The sequence below is a fragment of the Stegostoma tigrinum genome, chromosome 23 (assembly GCF_030684315.1).
Source record: "Stegostoma tigrinum isolate sSteTig4 chromosome 23, sSteTig4.hap1, whole genome shotgun sequence".
NCBI lineage: Eukaryota > Metazoa > Chordata > Chondrichthyes > Orectolobiformes > Stegostomatidae > Stegostoma > Stegostoma tigrinum.
This window is the reverse complement of record NC_081376.1, coordinates 35,905,749-35,921,901: the sequence shown is the minus strand read 5'-3', so window position 1 is coordinate 35,921,901 and position 16,153 is coordinate 35,905,749. Positions and strand designations below refer to the sequence as shown.

The 16,153-nt window shown below is 39.9% G+C and overlaps 1 protein-coding gene across 4 annotated transcripts in view; it reads right to left on the bottom strand.

Moving 5' to 3' along the window:
- Window positions 1–16,153, bottom strand: part of trrap (transformation/transcription domain-associated protein) — a 225,520-nt gene that overhangs the window by 64,784 nt on the left and 144,583 nt on the right. For 2 of the 4 annotated variants that reach the window (XM_059654068.1, XM_059654069.1), the window contains 6 exons: window positions 14,546–14,681; window positions 10,626–10,817; window positions 7,532–7,727; window positions 5,134–5,172; window positions 3,939–4,204; window positions 3,334–3,434 (listed from right to left, as the gene is read on the bottom strand). In XM_059654068.1, the coding sequence (XP_059510051.1) occupies window positions 3,334–3,434; window positions 3,939–4,204; window positions 5,134–5,172; window positions 7,532–7,727; window positions 10,626–10,817; window positions 14,546–14,681 (930 nt within the window). The remainder of the gene's footprint in view (window positions 1–3,333; window positions 3,435–3,938; window positions 4,205–5,133; window positions 5,173–7,531; window positions 7,728–10,625; window positions 10,818–14,545; window positions 14,682–16,153) is intronic. The other 2 variants (XM_059654070.1, XM_059654071.1) reach the window with 1 other exon arrangement.

The following is a 16,153-nucleotide window of genomic DNA, read 5'->3' as shown; positions in this document are numbered from 1 at the left end:
GCTGCATCTCCTGACTCCCAAAGGCCTGTCCACCACTTACAAAGCACGAGTCAGGAGTATACTGCAATATCCCCCACTTGCCTGGATGGGTAGGACTTGAACAATATTCACAAAGCTTGACACCATCAGGACAAAGCAGCTCACCTGATTGTTTGTGGATACGGCACCAGTCCGTCTACCACCAGCACGCAGTAGCAGCAGTGTGTATTATCTACAAATTGCACTGCATAAATCTACCAAAGATCTTTAGACTGCAACTTGTAAAGCCACAACTACTACTACCTAAAAGGACAAGGGCAAAAGATACACCGGAACACCGCCTCTACAAGTTACTCTCAAACTGACTTGCCATTCAGACTTGGAAATATATTGCCATTCCTTCACTGTCCCTGGGTCAAAATCCTGGAATTTCCTCCCTATCAGAAATTTGGGACAACTGACAACACATGGACTGCAACAGTTCAAGAAGGCAGCTCACAACCCCAATGGGCCTTATTTAACACAACACCAAGTGTATTGAAAAATAAGTTCCAGGAAAGAGCAGTTTGAAAGAAGTAGCAAACTTAACTTTTGCTACATTACATACTTACAGGAGCAACCAAGTGTAGGCTTGTTGGGCCAAATGTCCATGTTATAAATTGTTTTAAAATATAAATGATGAAATAAAAGGATACAGCTGACTTTATTTTCCATGATTAGTTTTTATACCTTCTGCCTATTATGACTTTTGCTAGTATTTGAACAGTATTATCTTGTTCAGTAGCCACCATCTGCAACCAGCTCACTAGCAACTGCAATTGGATGAACGCAGCTGTTCACATCTTGACATTATATTTGACTCTTAGTCCAGCTTTCAGCCAGACAATCACTAATTTCCACCTCTGTTATGTCACCAGATTGTACCCCTTCTTCAATTCCACACGGAAGTTGAAAATCACATCCACGCCTTTTGTTAACTCTAGACTTATCTATTCTGATGCACTCCTTGATGGTCTACCGCATTCTATCCTCTGTAATACTGAGGTCACCTGATGCCTGTGTCTTAAATCACAAAGGTTCCTCCATTCCATGGCTCCCTGTCAGGCAAAACCTCCATTCTAAAACTCTGACTCAAGTTTTCAAATCCCTCTACATCCTTGTCCCTCCCCATCTCTAATATCTCACTTTACCCTCCCAGACATCCATGCTACTCTATTAGAGATGTTCAGCATTTTTGATTTTTATTGTTCCACCAGTGGTGGCCACATCTTTGACAGGAGGGGCCCCAAGGAAAACTGTAAAATCAAATCGCTTAAGCATGCAATATAACATACCCTCAGCTAGTTGGCAATCTCGGGGTTAATTTTTTTAGGAAGTGAAATATCACAGTTACATTATTAATGAGAAACTGTCACACTAGTGAAGGCATTGCTGAGATAGATTGTGGTGTCTACTATAACGTAATTGGCTCTCTTTGTAGAAGGGTTGCTTGCTTAAACAGTGAGCAAAATGCAAGCTGAATTACTTGTCAAATGTAGTTTCAGTTATGTATTTTCAAACAATGACACGAACGCCTGTGTGGTATTAAAACAACACTTTTGCTAGTGTGAGAAGTAAGCAGTTATCTTGCTAAAAAGCATGGTGGGCAGGTAAACTTGCAAAAATTAATCAGTAAAAGTGTGAAGTAGTAAACAACATAATTCATGGAAAAACTTAAAAAGTGAATTTAAAATTAACTAATTCTTTCAAAATTAACCTATTTCTCCTATGGAGCATTTTCAAGACAAATGATGAGGTTTTCATACCTTACTGCAGGGATAAATGAATGTTCATTGAAACCTGACCACGGAGGTTCAGCACTGCTGAAATATCCATGAAACTGAAGTCTTAAACTTTAAACGACCATGGTTTTGTTTCAAAGTTGAAAATGAAGGATACACTGCCCAGATAAAATTAGCAGATGGAACTTGCTCCAAAAGAATCCATACATCATGTAGCAGCTAGTATAAAGCTCATTTTCTTGCATCAAGCAGGGTAAGTGGGAGTTCAGCCTGTTAGTGTGTGTTGTGGTGGGGTTGGGAGCTATACAAACTAATCAGTTTAGTTCTAGAATGTCAAACAACTTGAGGGAGACACCATGTAGTGTGAAGTGCTGGAAGTCAAGCTGAGGAATGGAACTGGCCGAATTTAGTTGCTTTGTATTCTTCAAGGATGATTGCCTCATAAAAAATAATTACTTCATGGATCTACATACAGCTAACTTTAAACGAAAACTGGAAAACCTAGGTGACACAGAGCTCACGTGACATCGGTGAAGAGAGAAAAAGTTAGCATGACAGAGCAATTAAATTATGCGCAGAATTTGATCAATAAACACAAAATTTTGAACCCCACCTTCCTCTGTCAGATATTGCCTGAGCTGCTCAATGACTCATTATCTCATGACTTCAAATTTCCAGCATTCAAAAAATTTGCTTTAGTTTTAAAGATAGTATCCAGAGTGTCATATTCAAAAACATGTGTTTGACATACAAATTATACACTTAGGTCAAAAGTATACAATGCAGGGGGGAAAAGTAAGAAGTCATGAGGTGACATTAAGTTATCTGACATACATAGATCATTTGATGACAAAAATGTTGGACAAATATGATCACACAAGTTATGATTTTTCTTTGACAATATAACACCATTGAGAAGCAAATGTGAATAGAAACAAGGAATACATTCAGGGTACAGCCACTCAAGCAGTTGACAGTTTAACTCCCAAACAAGGTTATGAATTCAAGCCCGAGATTCCTGTTCAACCAAGCAAGCTTGTTTCGGTTGGGTGAGTTTTTATCAGTTCCCAGCGGGAGTATTTGAAGAAGTAGTTTGAGATCCAAGGCTTAACACTGAAGAGAGTGAAAAAGGAAAGGAAAAAAAGTGGGAAAAAAAGTCTGTCATTGACTTATACTGTATCTCTCATTAGATAAACTGAACGATGCAAACTTAGTGAACAGTTATGCTGCACTAATTCTTTTCTCTGTCCTCACTGGATGGAGAGATATTGCAAACATATCCCAGGGTGGAAAACAAGAAGACCCTTCTCTGTAAAACTGCCTGTACCTTGTATAAAATGCTTTAGTAAGAATAGAGCGTAGCAATTCAAGGTTGCCCAGAATGAGAGATGTGCATACGGGAAATAAGAGTTAAAGGAAAACAGAATTACAAGTTAAAGCAAGAGCTTCTTGTATTTATATCAAACATAAAACAATTCTTTTTAAATAAACGCGCACTCCAACCAGCAACTAATAGAAGTAGACTGCTTAATGGAAAAAGAAGTGGATTAAGTTGCCTCTCATTTTCACATACTTATTAATCTGTGCAAGGAACATTCCTTTCAGTGCGTAGAATTCAGCTGTCATCTCCTTTGTGAAATACTTCAGATTTGTAGATTCAATAACTTCCAAACCCTATGTGAAACAAATTTGAAGATCGAATGTAAGATGTACTGATTTATAAATAAAAGTCTGGCAAAGCAGTCTTTATAAAAAGAGAAGTTTGAGGTCACAAGGTAGCTCAATTAGAGACCTTTTGTTTGATCAGGATACTTGCCACTTTTGTAACTCAACAGATGATCAATTATTCTTAATAAGTTATTGATTTTGCAATGTAATGTAAAAGCAACACTGATCTTTATGAATACTTCCAAATCTCTATTGTTACATACCTTTATGCAATTACAAATCATACTTTTCAAATCATTTCCGTCACTGCATTTCATTCAAAACAATCCAATTTATAATTTTTTGGGTTAATTTCTACAGTAGTTGCAAACAGACAATGACTCTTCTGACACAAACCTCACCACAGGCAATTATTCAAGTGTCCAAGTGGACTTGTGCTTGTTCTCTTCCAGCAGACTCAACCAGATTCTTCACCCCTTTTTTTTGTGAAGGAATGGCCACATTGCCTACCTGCATGCATTCATTCTTGCCCATAACTCCAGCCTGCTGGAGGTAGCATTTGACCTGCTGTCGAATCTTCTGAAAACAGTCCACGATGGGCACGGTGGGAATAGTATGGATGCGGCTGAGGATATCAAGGGCTACGTTCACCAGGCCCTGCTTACGGGCGATCTTCCCATACTGGATGATAGCTGAGGCAGAAGCATGGACTCCCAGCATGGCGTTATTTGAGTTGGGGTCATGCTGAGAGCTGTTTTCATAAGCTGCCACGATCGCTTTGGAGAAAAAGAAAATTGAAATAGCTGATTATTTTCAAATTGGAGGGAAGAAGACCACTTTTTTTGAGGTCGTTTAAAGACATTTTGGAAATGAGCTACATTTAAAAGACCAATAACTAAATGTTCATTTACAAGATGAAACCGATGACCAAATTTTATCTCACTGCATTTGATGCAAGATCTACATTTGGCCATTTGACATTGATTAAAAACATTTGGCTGATATAATGATATGTGGGGACATTTTCAAAAGACATGAAGATATCTAATGGAGGCAACTGGAGACTAGCAATATAGGAAGAGGAGTAGCCATTTAGAATGTTGAACCTGTTCTCTCAATGCACTAACATATTCAAACAAACAGCAACTTTGTTTTTGAATGCTCAATGATGTTTTTAAAATTATACTTTACCACAGGCATAGCCTTTCTTTTGTGCATTGTTTACTCATGAGGAAAGTTATGAATGATTCACATCTATGAAAATCAGATTCTGTTCTCACTGTGTCCATCATCGGCATGATGGTCGAATGGCTTCCTTCTGTGTTGTAGCTGTTCTATGATTTTGAACAGGTAGTTGGTTTATGAGTAGAAGTTAAGGAATGAGTAAATGTGGCACTCAAACATATTTATGAAAATAAAACAGTATTCTGATCATAGCTGGACTAACAACCCACTCTGAAATTCAGGTTAACAAATTTAACGATGAACGTTGGCCCTTGATTAAAACAGATATCCAACTTGCAGAGCAGGCCGATCTCATAACATTGTAGCATAGAGAAATGGTGATGCACATGGAAATGTTTTGAGGTTTAGCAGGTTTTACCATGAGGTAAATATAACTCCTGCAAGTATCCACAAACATTTCAACATTAGATGAGTTCAACCCCAAGGTCATTTTGATTTTACAAACTCATTTGTTCCATACCTGCTTTCAGTTTTGTAAGATCAGCTGCAGTCCGTCCCACTGAAATGAATGGAAATGCGAAAAATAGCAAATTTCCTGGAGTGCGCTATGGTTAAACTATTAAATTACAGCTTCAAATCTTACTGCAAAGTTTTTTTCAAACTATTTAATTTTTGTAAGGGACAGATAACTGTTCTGCAACGTTATTTGCTCTAATGAAAAAACATAAGAACAGGAGTATACGATTCAACCCTGTTCTGCCACTTAATGAAATGTGGCTGATAAGTATTTTTACTCCATCTACCCACCTTGGCTCCACAACCATGAATATCTTTGTGGACCAAAATCAACATCAGTTTTAGAAATCTTCAACACCCCCACCACACCTCCCACCCACCTCGCATGAGGAGGGCAAGTCTTTATTCTGCAACTGCTCCTGGTTTCCCCTCTTGCAAATTGCCGCGCCCCCCCACCCCTCACAACTCCTGCATCCTGTCACATAGCTGATCTTCAGTTACCAAGATGATTGACCCATTCCTTAATCTCGCCTCTGCTCCGTTAGTTATGCCAATAAGCTATCTCACCATCATACTTTCAAAACTTCCTCGTAAGAGGCAACTCATGCCCATTCAGCACCTACCTAAACCACTTCAGCTGAGGTAAGAGCCCAGCGCTTAGTACAAAAATAAAACTAACCCTTGCATCAATTTGTTAATGTGCAAAACGTGCTTTTCCTCCAAATCCAAAGTAAAATGGCAACATTTAGTTTTATTTTTCCTATGTCTCAACACCAAACCCAATTAAGTACATTTGAACTGTAGTCTGTTCTTGGGAAGTGCTGATGTTGTAATACAAAAGTAAATTTGTGCTTCCTTTTCAAGGCGGGCCACAGATGGTTTAACATAAGAACATGTTCAAGTCAATTTATTCAATTCAATTAAAATTTTCAATTGTGTATTGATAAAACAAATACATTCCACTGCCTTCCAAAAATTTTGAACTTTGAAAGCTAAAGTAACATTTTAACAGATTAACATGTTCTGTAAGCTGAATGAGTTATTGTACAGCATATTTTATTCAAAATTAGATTAAAAGTTGAAAACGGACAGCAATTTATTAGAGATAACAAGGTGTAGAGCTGGACGAACACAGCAGGCCAAGTAGCATCAGAGGAGCAGGAAAGCTGACGTTTTGGGCCTAGACCCTTCTTCAGAAGATCTTTTTCAGAAGAAGGGTCTAGGCCCGAAACATCAGCTTTCCTGCTCGGCCTGCTGTATTCATCCAGCTCTACACCTTGTTATCAAAGGTTCTCCAGCATCTGCAGCTTCTACTATCTCTGAAGCAATTTATTACAATTATCTTAATTACTGGATTATTCCTTTCAGTAATTTTCATGTAAAGTTAATGTCTCAAATCCAGGACTTAAATCCTTAAATCAACAGCATAACTATTTTAATCTTTGTAATGTATACTATATATTATAATTGTCATTTTTGTCCTAACAACTGAATTATTGCTTTAAGTTGGCCCACCGTAACATGGGATTTATGCATAACTCTCAAATTTGCCTAGCCCCTCAGCAGGGAAATGCTTCACCATCATTAGCCATTATTTAAGCTCTGCAAACGTTTCAGGTCAGTGAGATGCAGATGAGTTTGGAGAGGGAATTCCAGAGCATGGGATCACAACTGCAATAGCTAACTAAAATGCACAACAACACATTTATTTTAATCTTACCAAAAACAAAAACTAGAACATTTTTCTTTTGGAAAACAAGAGCTGATTCTTGGATGCGTTTTAAACATGATCGATGCATACATGTTTAGGACAATAGACCTGTTGGATTTAATTGCCTGGTTCTGTGGCGTGCATAGTACATAATACATGAATTAACCTATCAATCTCATATTGGCTGAATGTAGGAACAGGAAGCAGTTAATCCATTCCTTGAGCCTGTTCTGCCACCTAATTAGATTATGCTTCCATTTGTACCTTAGTACACTCACTCCCAAAAACTCCATCTATTCCAGTCTGGAAATTCTCAACTGACACACCAAAACAGCATTTTAGGGAATTACAGTCCTAGGCTCCATGACACTTTCACAGAAAATGCTTACCTGTGTCACCACTGATCGATCTAAATCTAATTTTAAGGTTAACCTCTCTCATTCTAGATTCCCAGCACCAGTCAACCTGTTTATCCTGTTAATTCCATTAGCCACCTCTAACACATACATAACTTATTCTTACATTGAAATCTAACTGCATCCATTACACTCACTAAAAAGTTGCTGAAACACACACAGATACAGTATCTTAGAACTCAGAAATAAACAAGTCTCATCACAATACACTGTTAACATACATTAGCAACATACACACAGGTAAAATGCGTGCTGGCAGATACATCAGGCCATACCTTGATAATGATGTTGTCTCCACATGAAGATGCTGCTCCAGTGAGAAAGGTCGTCAGACACAATGGGCAAACGATTCCGCCAAGTCTTCACCACAGTCTTCATGTCATGTAAACTTGTATTTCTCCCCAAATTGGCAGGCTGCAAACCAGCATTTATTTGAGCAGCTTCCTGCAGTTCAATAATTTGCTGAGCTGCCTACAATTTGAACAAAATTACATTAAGTTGTAATAAAAGGACGCAGTCTATTCTAACGTCAACCGTAAATATAGATGTGCCAAGTACAGGGACAGAATTTGCATCAGCCCTGAAGTGTTGTAAACAATCCAATTCAAAGGCATGCACATAAATGGTAAAGGTTACCACCATCTCTGATCATGCTGATATGTTAACAGCATGTGGTTACATTTGGCATCTACAAAACATTGCACTGAAACCTGTCAATGATAAAACACTGGAGCTGCTGGAGACTTCCGCTTTAATCCTTTCAAAACTACTATAACTAATGTAAATTATAATTACAACTATTGCTAGCAACTTCTTGATGCAGTCCTTGTAACATAGCATTTGATGGCTAAATCCCCTATGCAAGGAATTATCTATTTATTTAATCAAGTCAATTATATTCCAACGGTATTGGTTCATTTATTTATATTCAAGGTAAATGTTACATGACAATATTCAATCTGAAACATCTGCAGAACAATAAACCAACTCAGTGAGCCAACCAACCACAATATTCAATCTAAATCCAATAACTTTTAATGTCTGTCCTGAATTAAGATGAAAACAGAAGTTGCTGGAAAAGCTCAGCAGGTCTGACATCATCTGTGAAGAAACATCAGAGAGTTAACATTTCCGGTCCAGTGACCCTTCCTCAGAACTGAATTAAGACGATCCTGGAATTTGGTGCTCATCACTGACACAAGTCAGGGCAAACAAAGCCACAGTTTTGCTCCCCATATTTATGAAAGGATACGCTGGTGCTGTTCAAGAGAGATTCACTCACCTGATTCCAGGGATGAATGAGTTGACATATCAAGAACAGCTAAACAATTTAGGCCTTTATTCATTAATGTTTAAAAACATGAGGGGCGATCTTATTGAAGAGCTCAAGGTTCTGAGGGAGCTTGGCTCATTAGATTTTGAGAAGATGTTTCCAATATTGAGGGAGTCTTGAACTGGGGACATAGTTACAAAATAAGAGGGCACGCATTTAAAACAGATGCATAGGAGTTTCTTCATGGAGATTAGATCACTTAAAGTAATTAAGCATTGAAGTTTAAAATGAAGGTAAATAGATTTTTGGAATATCAGGGAGTTATTGACTATACTGAGCTGGAATGAAAGAGGAATCAAGGCCGGAGGTGCATTAACCATGATCTTGCTGAATGGCTGCGCAGGTTTGAGGGGGCCAAATGGCCTGTCCAGGCTCCTGTTCTTATAATAGAATCCCTGCAGTGTGAAAGCAGGCCATTTGGCCCATCGAGTCCATGCTGACCCCCCTCCCCTAAACAGCATCCGACCAGACTCACCCCCTACCCGATTCCTGTAACCCTTCATTACCCACGGCTAATCCACCCAGCCTGTACATCCCTGGGCACTCTGGACAGTTTAGGATGGCCAATCCATCTAATCTGCACATCTTTGGACTATGGGAGGAAACCAGAGCATCCAGAGGAAACCCAGGTAGGCACAGGGAGAACGTGCATACTCCACACAGACAACTGCTCAAGGATGCAATCAAACCCAGGTTCCTGGTAGTTAGGTAGCAGTGCTAACCTCTATTCTTCCTTTTTCCATATTGAGACATGCCTTACATACCCATTACGCAATTTTGAGGCATGAAAACCCACCACTTTAAAAAGAGAGGGTCTTTTTTCTTGAACATAGCTGAGCATTTACAATACAGTCACAGATAGGTAAGCAAGTAAAGCGAGCATTAAACAATCAAGTTACAAGAGTGGTAACAGAGATAATGGGAACTGCAGATGCTGGAGATTCCAAGATAATAAAATGTGAGGCTGGATGAACACAGCAGGCCAAGCAGCATCTCAGGAGCACAAAAGCTGACGTTTCGGGCCTAGACCCTTCATCAGAGAGGGGGATGGGGGGAGGGAACTGGAATAAATAGGGAGAGAGGGGGAGGCGGACCGAAGATGGAGAGTAAAGAAGATAGGTGGGGAGGTGATAGGTCAGTCCAGGGAAGACGGACAGGTCAAGGAGGTGGGATGAGGTTAGTAGGTAGCGGGGGGTGCGGCTTGGGGTGGGAGGAAGGGATGGATGAGAGGAAGAACCGGTTAGGGAGGCAGAGACAGGTTGGACTGGTTTTGGGATGTAGTGGGTGGGGGGGAAGAGCTGGGCTGGTTGTGTGGTGCAGTGGGGGGAGGGGATGAACTGGGCTGGTTTAGGGATGCAGTAGGGGAAGGGGAGATTTTGAAACTGGTGAAGTCCACATTGATACCATATGGCTGCAGGGTTCCCAGGCGGAATATGAGTTGCTGTTCCTGCAACCTTCGGGTGGCATCATTGTGGCAGTGCAGGAGGCCCGTGATGGACATGTCATCAAGAGAATGGGAGGGGGAGTGGAAATGGTTTGCGACTGGGAGGTGCAGTTGTTTGTTGCGAACTGAGCGGAGGTGTTCTGCAAAGCGGTCCCCAAGCCTCCGCTTGGTTTCCCCAATGTAGAGGAAGCCACACCGGGTACAGTGGATGCAGTATACCACATTGGCAGATGTGCAGGTGAACCTCTGCTTGATGTGGAATGTCATCTTGGGGCCTGGGATGGGGGTGAGGGAGGAGGTGTGGGGACAAGTGTAGCATTTCCTGCGGTTGCAGGGGAAGGTAAATTGTGTTCGTATTACATCTTTAAACAATGTTCTACAGTGCTTCAATCAATCAGAACAGTTGATGCTTTCTAATTTTAAGACTCTATGAAACCAAGTACATTACTGTATTGTAATTTCTTTCTAATGAAGCTGACATTAAGTCCAGTTTTGATAAAGAGCACAAATTCCTACATATATGCAGAGATTTATAAGTTTATCATATTGCTATGAACTCCTAAACCCAGTGATGTCAGCATGGCACACTCACCTGAAGCAATGGCGTATGAACATGAGACACAATGTGGGGGAGTCTCCGCCATTCTCGGATTGCGAGACTGCTGGCCATTTCTACCAGACGTTCGATAAAGTTGAGCTGCTGCTCCTCGGGGTGGCAAATAGCCAAATAGCCTCGGTACATGTTAACCTTCCAAGCCATCTCCTTTGGGCAACTCAACTCCACCTAAAGTATTTAAAAGGATCACGGAGTTTACTACAAGATTTCCTCCTTATAATGGTCAATGCAGATATAAAACTTTCAAGAGCACATGGCACTTTCAGAACATAGACACTAACGTAAAGAGAAAAGTTACTTAGGAGAGAAGAGATTTGAACAACATTCTGCACTATGTTTTCATGGAAAATTAGAGTCCTTCAACTCACATCTGTGTGACTGTACAAGCCTCCAACTCAGCAGTAATAATTAATTTTTAAAATTAAAAAAACATTTTTTAAAAAACTTATTTTGAAGGTCTTTCATCAAAAATGGTAACTGACAAGTCAACTAAATTCTGTACACTCTCAAAGCCCATCAAAAGGAGGGGGGAATACAGTTGAACAAATACAGAGATATTATTTCGAACCACTGGAAGGTTAAATAAACAGAGGCTTCAAATTTCAGATAATTGTTAAAAAGGGAGAATACTTCTTCGGGCAGTTAAGAGATGGAACACACTTCTTGAAAGGGTCTGTGTCAATTAAAAAGGAATTTTCAGAAGTGAATTTGAAATATACATCATAGGGAATAAAATAGAGGGACTAAACAAACAGTGCTATCAAACAGCTAGCACTAATATGATGGGCCGAAAAGCCTCCTCCTACGCAGTATGATTCCATAATGATGGATTTATGTGACAGTAAAGCAAGGTTATCAGTCTTGCAGAATCTTTGTTGATCTTTATATGTGTCATGCTTCACAAAACAAACACCAGTGATGAGTGGATAGGAGAGAGAAAACTAAAATTGCACAGACAAGGCTTCCAGAGAGATGGCAACTGAATGATTCTCCCTGACTCAACTATGCTGTTGTCAAATATGAAGGTTATCTTTTACCCTTAAAAATATTTTGATTCTGACAAGATATCACAATATTTGACTGAGCAAAAGGGAAAAAGAATGCCTATGCAAATGGCTAATATAGAAGACAACTCTTTTTATGCTCTTACTCCATGTACATTACTGAAATATAACAGATTAAAAATCAGACACTACTGGGGTTAAGGCACTGTTACACATGAGAGATTTTTAAATTACATAACTGGAGAGGGTGAAGCTTATGGGAGCAAAGATACATGAAGGACTAAATTTAGAATCCACAGGAGGATGCTACAGCATCCTCAGGAGCATTAGACTTCTGGGCTCCAGGCGCAAGATACATAAAATAAACCATGACAAACGGGCACACATGTATATACAGATGCAATACCTTGAAAGTAAAATAATTCCTCAGAAATGTTTTAGTACAGCAGTTTTCAAAGATTCCCGTACTCTTGAAACTGAATTCTATTGCAGCTCCTAATGTGCTTAGCTACCTCAACATAACAACATTCAACGACAGTTGAGTTATGCTGGTGTAATAAAATGCACTATTTACACTGCATTTGGAATAATGTATTCACTTCTGGACAGTGCACCTCAGGAAGGATATGATCTTGGAGCAATGCAATGGAGATTTATTAGAATGATACAGGGGCTAAAAGGTGAAAATTACGTGGACATATTTGAATACAAGCCTAGCAATCTATTGAATATGGAAGATTAAAGGTGATCTAACTATAGCATTTGACATGATCAAAGGATCTGATCGGATAAGTGCAAAAAACTTCCACCATAAGGGAGCCTGTACTCAGTGGATGAAACTTCAAAGTTTGAGCTAGGCTGTTCAGACACGTGTCAGAAAACCTTTGTTCAGAGAGGGTTGGGCAAATCTGGTTGAAGTCGCTGCAGAAAAATATTGTACAAGGTATAACACTTATATTCTACCTGGTCCCATATACATTCCAACTGAATGTTCAGTTAAAATTGGCCCCAGCATATTTTGAAAGATATAGAGGGGGAAAATGCACAGGAACATAGTATGGAACTCAAAAGACATGAAGGACTAGACTTCAGTCTTTTGATCGGGCTGAGCCAGGTTAGCAGAACCTATAACGAATACAGATGATCCAGAGATATGCAAGACAGCTGTTCTAGCATGCATGTCTTTGCAAAAAAAAATGAAAGAAGTTTTTGCTGCTGTGGTACAAGTTCTCCTTTGAACCAAATACATTTAGCTCCAAAGAGTCTTGAGATGAATGTTGCTGGGAACAATAAGGTGCCCTGAACACTTTTCAAAAAGGAACCAACTGCTGTCTCCTTAAATAACAGAACATTCAAACATTTTCAAAATGATTTTAGCAAAATGCAAAGTCATTATGCATCAATTCTCATCAGTTGTAATAAAACACGCCAGCTGTCATGGTCTACAGCTGATGAAATATAACCCCCCCAAGAACTAATGGATGCGATGCCAAAGAGGCTGAATAAACAACAGGCACTGAAGGTTTTTTGTGCAAAAACTCTCGCCTTTGTTCTGAAGTTTCAATCATTAAAATTAACAGAGGAAAATATATATTTACAGAAGTGTGTGTCTCCACTTAATAATATTGTGGACCGTGCAGGTTATCATCTCATTAATAACAACAGTACATTCTGTGTCACATGTTCTTTGTTAAACAGCACCGATACACAAGGGAAACAGCAATAAATGCTGGACTCCATCAACAATGCCCATATCCCATGAATAAATTAATTTAAAAAAAATCAGATGTTGCTCCACTGCAAAAGTCCTAAAATGTGTTTTCTTCCAGAAACTGTGCCTATTTCTCAGATATTGGCACCATCATAAAGACAAATTAGTAACAAGCAGATGTTCATGCAATTATTCAGCAGCTGATCCATAAACACAATAAAGCAAAACTAAATGCAATCAATTGTCAGATGAGGAACAGGGCATCTGGGAACATTATCCTCCTTTAGGACAGAAGATTTCCACGTTTGGGGGAGAAAAACAACGTGAGAGCACAACACTGACTATTCAGCAGTTCAGAATGCAATACTGAGGATTGAATATCTGTATTCAATTATAGAAATAGAAGGAAATAGGCTCGATGCTGCAATTGATATCTGGGCCAACTGAAAGCAAGCCATCGCCAGTGTGCAGTTAGCACAAAGTCAGAGACTTTCTCTGCATGGTGCAGAAGGTCACACCAGTCACCCTACAGGCATTCTGTCAAGAAATCATTTTTAAACTCAGCTGGGTAGCCAGCTGGTGCAAAAATCTCTCTGCCATCTACGAGGGTCTTGACATGAAGTAGAAAATTGCATACATAAACCACTCTCGTCTACTAGTCCACAGAGAAGACAGATACACTGAAGGAATATTCACCTCTTAAGTCTAAGAATTTATGTCCAGATCGGCAGAAGCATTTGGCCTCTTAGCACTGGCAACAAGCAACCTCACCCTTTCAGCCAGGGAGGTTTCCCAAAAATTGCAAGTAGAAAGTATTGGATATGCAGACTTAGGGATAAGGGACTTAGAGTATCAGCAAACAGTGGACGCAGAATTCGAGTGTTCTTATAAATTAACCATTAAATAATTTCTTACCATAACATCCAAAGAATTATTTAATCCAAACAAAGTTACATTTAATACCACCAGCCAATCTAAGACTGCATAAAGAAGCACTTGACATGCCCACACTGCTACTGTGAAATTATCCACTAAGGTACAATCGCTGAAAGCAAAGTAGAGCCACTTTACGATAGATATTTTGGAAGTAAATTATGATAATTGAAGGAAAAGCAAAAAGCAATGGAAATGTAAATTATCACAGAACATAAACTGGTGTATCCGTTTCAAAAACTGCTTACCTGTACCAGTGCTTCCTTCATAGCAGCCCAGTTAGAAACTCTCCATGCACATTCCAATACCAGATAAGGATTAACATGGCCTTTAGACTGACCATACTCAGTCAGCGCCTCCCACTGGTTCAGTTCCTTTGAGCAGCTGTTGATTATGAAACAAAATAACAGCAACATGTAGATTAGGCTCATGAGAAAGCAGCATCCTTGATCGGGTTCATAAACATGAACCCATTTAACATCTTTTCCATTACAGGCTGTGTATCGGGGAGGCAACGTCCTAGTGGTACTAATGCCAGACGGTTAATCCAGACACTCAGATAACATTCAGGGGGCCCAGATTCAAATCTTGCATTGGCCGATGGTGGAATTTAAATTAAATAAAATATCTGGAATGAAGAATCTAATGATGACGATGAATTCTTTGTCGATTGTTGGGAAAAACCCATCTGTATCACTAATGCCCTTTACAGAAGGAAACTGCCATCCTTGCCTGATCTGGCCTACATGTGACTTCAGACCCACAGCAATGTAGGGATTGACTCTGAACTGCCCTCTGGGCAATTAAGATGGGCAATAAATGCTGCCTTGCCTGCGATGCCCTCATCCTGTTAACGAATAAACAAAAAAAAATTCTGAACTATGGATGAAAACATTGGTGTATATATCCTGCAATGCCAGTGAGGAATTTGGTTTCCGTACGTGTTGGGAGAACCTCAACATTTAAAGAATCTTAAAGCATATTAAGTGTCCATTTGGCCTGTCATTCATACGATGGCTCTTCGAATGAGCACTGGGTTAGTCCACAAACCTAGGTGCCAGAGGTCTGAAACAAAAGCATAAATTGCTGGAGAAACTGAGCTGGTCTGGCAGTATCTTTGGAAAGAAAGCAGAGCCAATGTTTCAGGTCACAGATCAAAGATCACAGAATCCCTGAAGTGTGGAAACAGGCCCTGCAGCCCAACAAGCCCACACTGAACCTCAGAGCATCCCACCCAGAACCATAACCCACCTGATCTACACATTCCTGAACACTACAGGAAATTTAGTATTACCAATCCACCTAACCTGCACATCTTTGGATTATGGGAAGAAACCAAAAGCACCCGGAGGGAACCCAGGGAGAACGTGCAAACTCCACACAGACTGTCACACGAGGGTAGAATCAAACCTGGGTCCCCGGTGCAGTGAGGCAGCAATGTTAACCACCGAACCACAGTGCTGCCTCCAAAAAAAACTTCATTTAGCAGTTCAGTGACGCTTCATCAGAACTAGCAGTAGCTATTAATTCACAAACCTGCCTTGCAAAATTGCAAACCCAGCTTCTCACATCTCTCCACACAACTGAATCATCTCATCTCTAGTATCATTCTAGTAAACCCACACTACAGGTGCTAAACCTTGCGAAAGGGGGCATGTCAAGAACTGGGCATGGTTCTCCAGCTAAACGCAAGCAGGGATATGGGAAAGATTAAGTGTAATATCATGCTGCATGACCAAAAATCACCACTGTAACAAGTATCCAAACAGAGCAACTCCAAGCCAAGGGAGGAAGGAAGAGATGAGGTTTTGGTTATAAGAACTGCATTAGCCAGTGTTGCTGCTTAAAACCTTCAT